At 62.5% G+C, this 1,044-nt stretch overlaps 1 protein-coding gene across 1 annotated transcript; it reads right to left on the bottom strand.

The window, feature by feature from the left end:
• Positions 1-323: 323 nt before the first annotated feature.
• FIBRA_08168 (uncharacterized protein) lies at positions 324-933 on the bottom strand (the record flags this gene model as incomplete). Its single annotated transcript, XM_012329822.1, has 2 exons — positions 324-573; positions 626-933. The coding sequence occupies 2 exons, from the start codon at positions 931-933 to the stop codon at positions 324-326; spliced, it is 558 nt and encodes a 185-aa protein (XP_012185212.1).
• Between the last annotated feature and the right edge of the window lie 111 nt (positions 934-1,044).

Raw genomic sequence — 1,044 nt, 5'->3', positions numbered from 1 at the left:
ATGAATGTGCCCCAGCCATATCTGAGTGGCTATCGAGGATGATGATGGCGGGTTTTTCGTATTCGCGCTCCTCATGAATGTACTGTGATTGTGATGCTCTGGCTCAGGACACAGAATCTGATCCGCACTTTGGTTACGGACCTCCCGGACTTGTAGCGCATTCTAATTATCATCAGGCTGTGTCATCGCGCGCTGTGCTGTATGTACTCAGTAGTCTATTTTCCCCGCTGTACTCAGTGTATCTCCCTTCTCTATTAGAACTGGTATCGGACCCCTGCTCATGACTAGTAGATACAAAGCAGCCACTGCGGTGGCACATGAAATTACAGACGGACACTCTTGATCACTTTGGATATGCCGGATTTCTCGCCCTCGTACACGCCCTTGTTGCCGACGCCGTCCTTGTAGACGGCCTTCTGGGAAGCCATCTTCTTCTTGGCTTTCTCGAACCGCTGCCGTTTCTTCACCCGCGGGTTGCGCACGCTCTTGCTGCGCTGCGGGGTCAGGCCCTTGTTTTTGAGGATCGCACGCGTCAGCGCACGAGGGCCGTCCGCACTATCCTCGAACTCCGGCCTAGTGCGTCGCGTGAGCGGTCGTTCTGGAACGGAGGGCAGCAGACACGAACCTTGCCGCGGCCTTCGCCGCCTCGTACTCCGCCTTCTTCTTCTCCTTCTTCGCCTTCGACGCGCGGTGGACGAGCTCATAGTACCCGTTCTCCTCCCCCCCATCGCCGCCGCTCCCCGACTCGCCACCGTCGTCGTCGTCGTCGGCATCGTCCCTCCGCCGCTTTTTCTCCGAGACTCGCGCCTCCGGCTCGGCGTCGTCCAGGTCCGCGCCGCCCTGCCCGCGGCTCCTCCTCGCGGCCTCGCGCGCGAGGCGCTCCTCCCGCTGCCGCGCGCGCTCGCGGTAGGGGAGGTCGTCGTCCCCGCCCATCGCGTGCGCACGCGCACTCTGCCGGCGCGCACTCGTGCTCTCGATGCGCGCGGTGTGGAACCGCAGCGTCCGCCGGCGCGCCTGCTTGTCCGCGGCGTCGGCGGCCTGGAG

The sequence above is a fragment of the Fibroporia radiculosa genome (assembly GCF_000313525.1).
Source record: "Fibroporia radiculosa TFFH 294 genomic supercontigs, scaffold40859, whole genome shotgun sequence".
NCBI lineage: Eukaryota > Fungi > Basidiomycota > Agaricomycetes > Polyporales > Fibroporiaceae > Fibroporia > Fibroporia radiculosa.
Note: the sequence above shows the minus strand (reverse complement) of the source record. Positions and strands in the feature narration are given on the sequence as shown.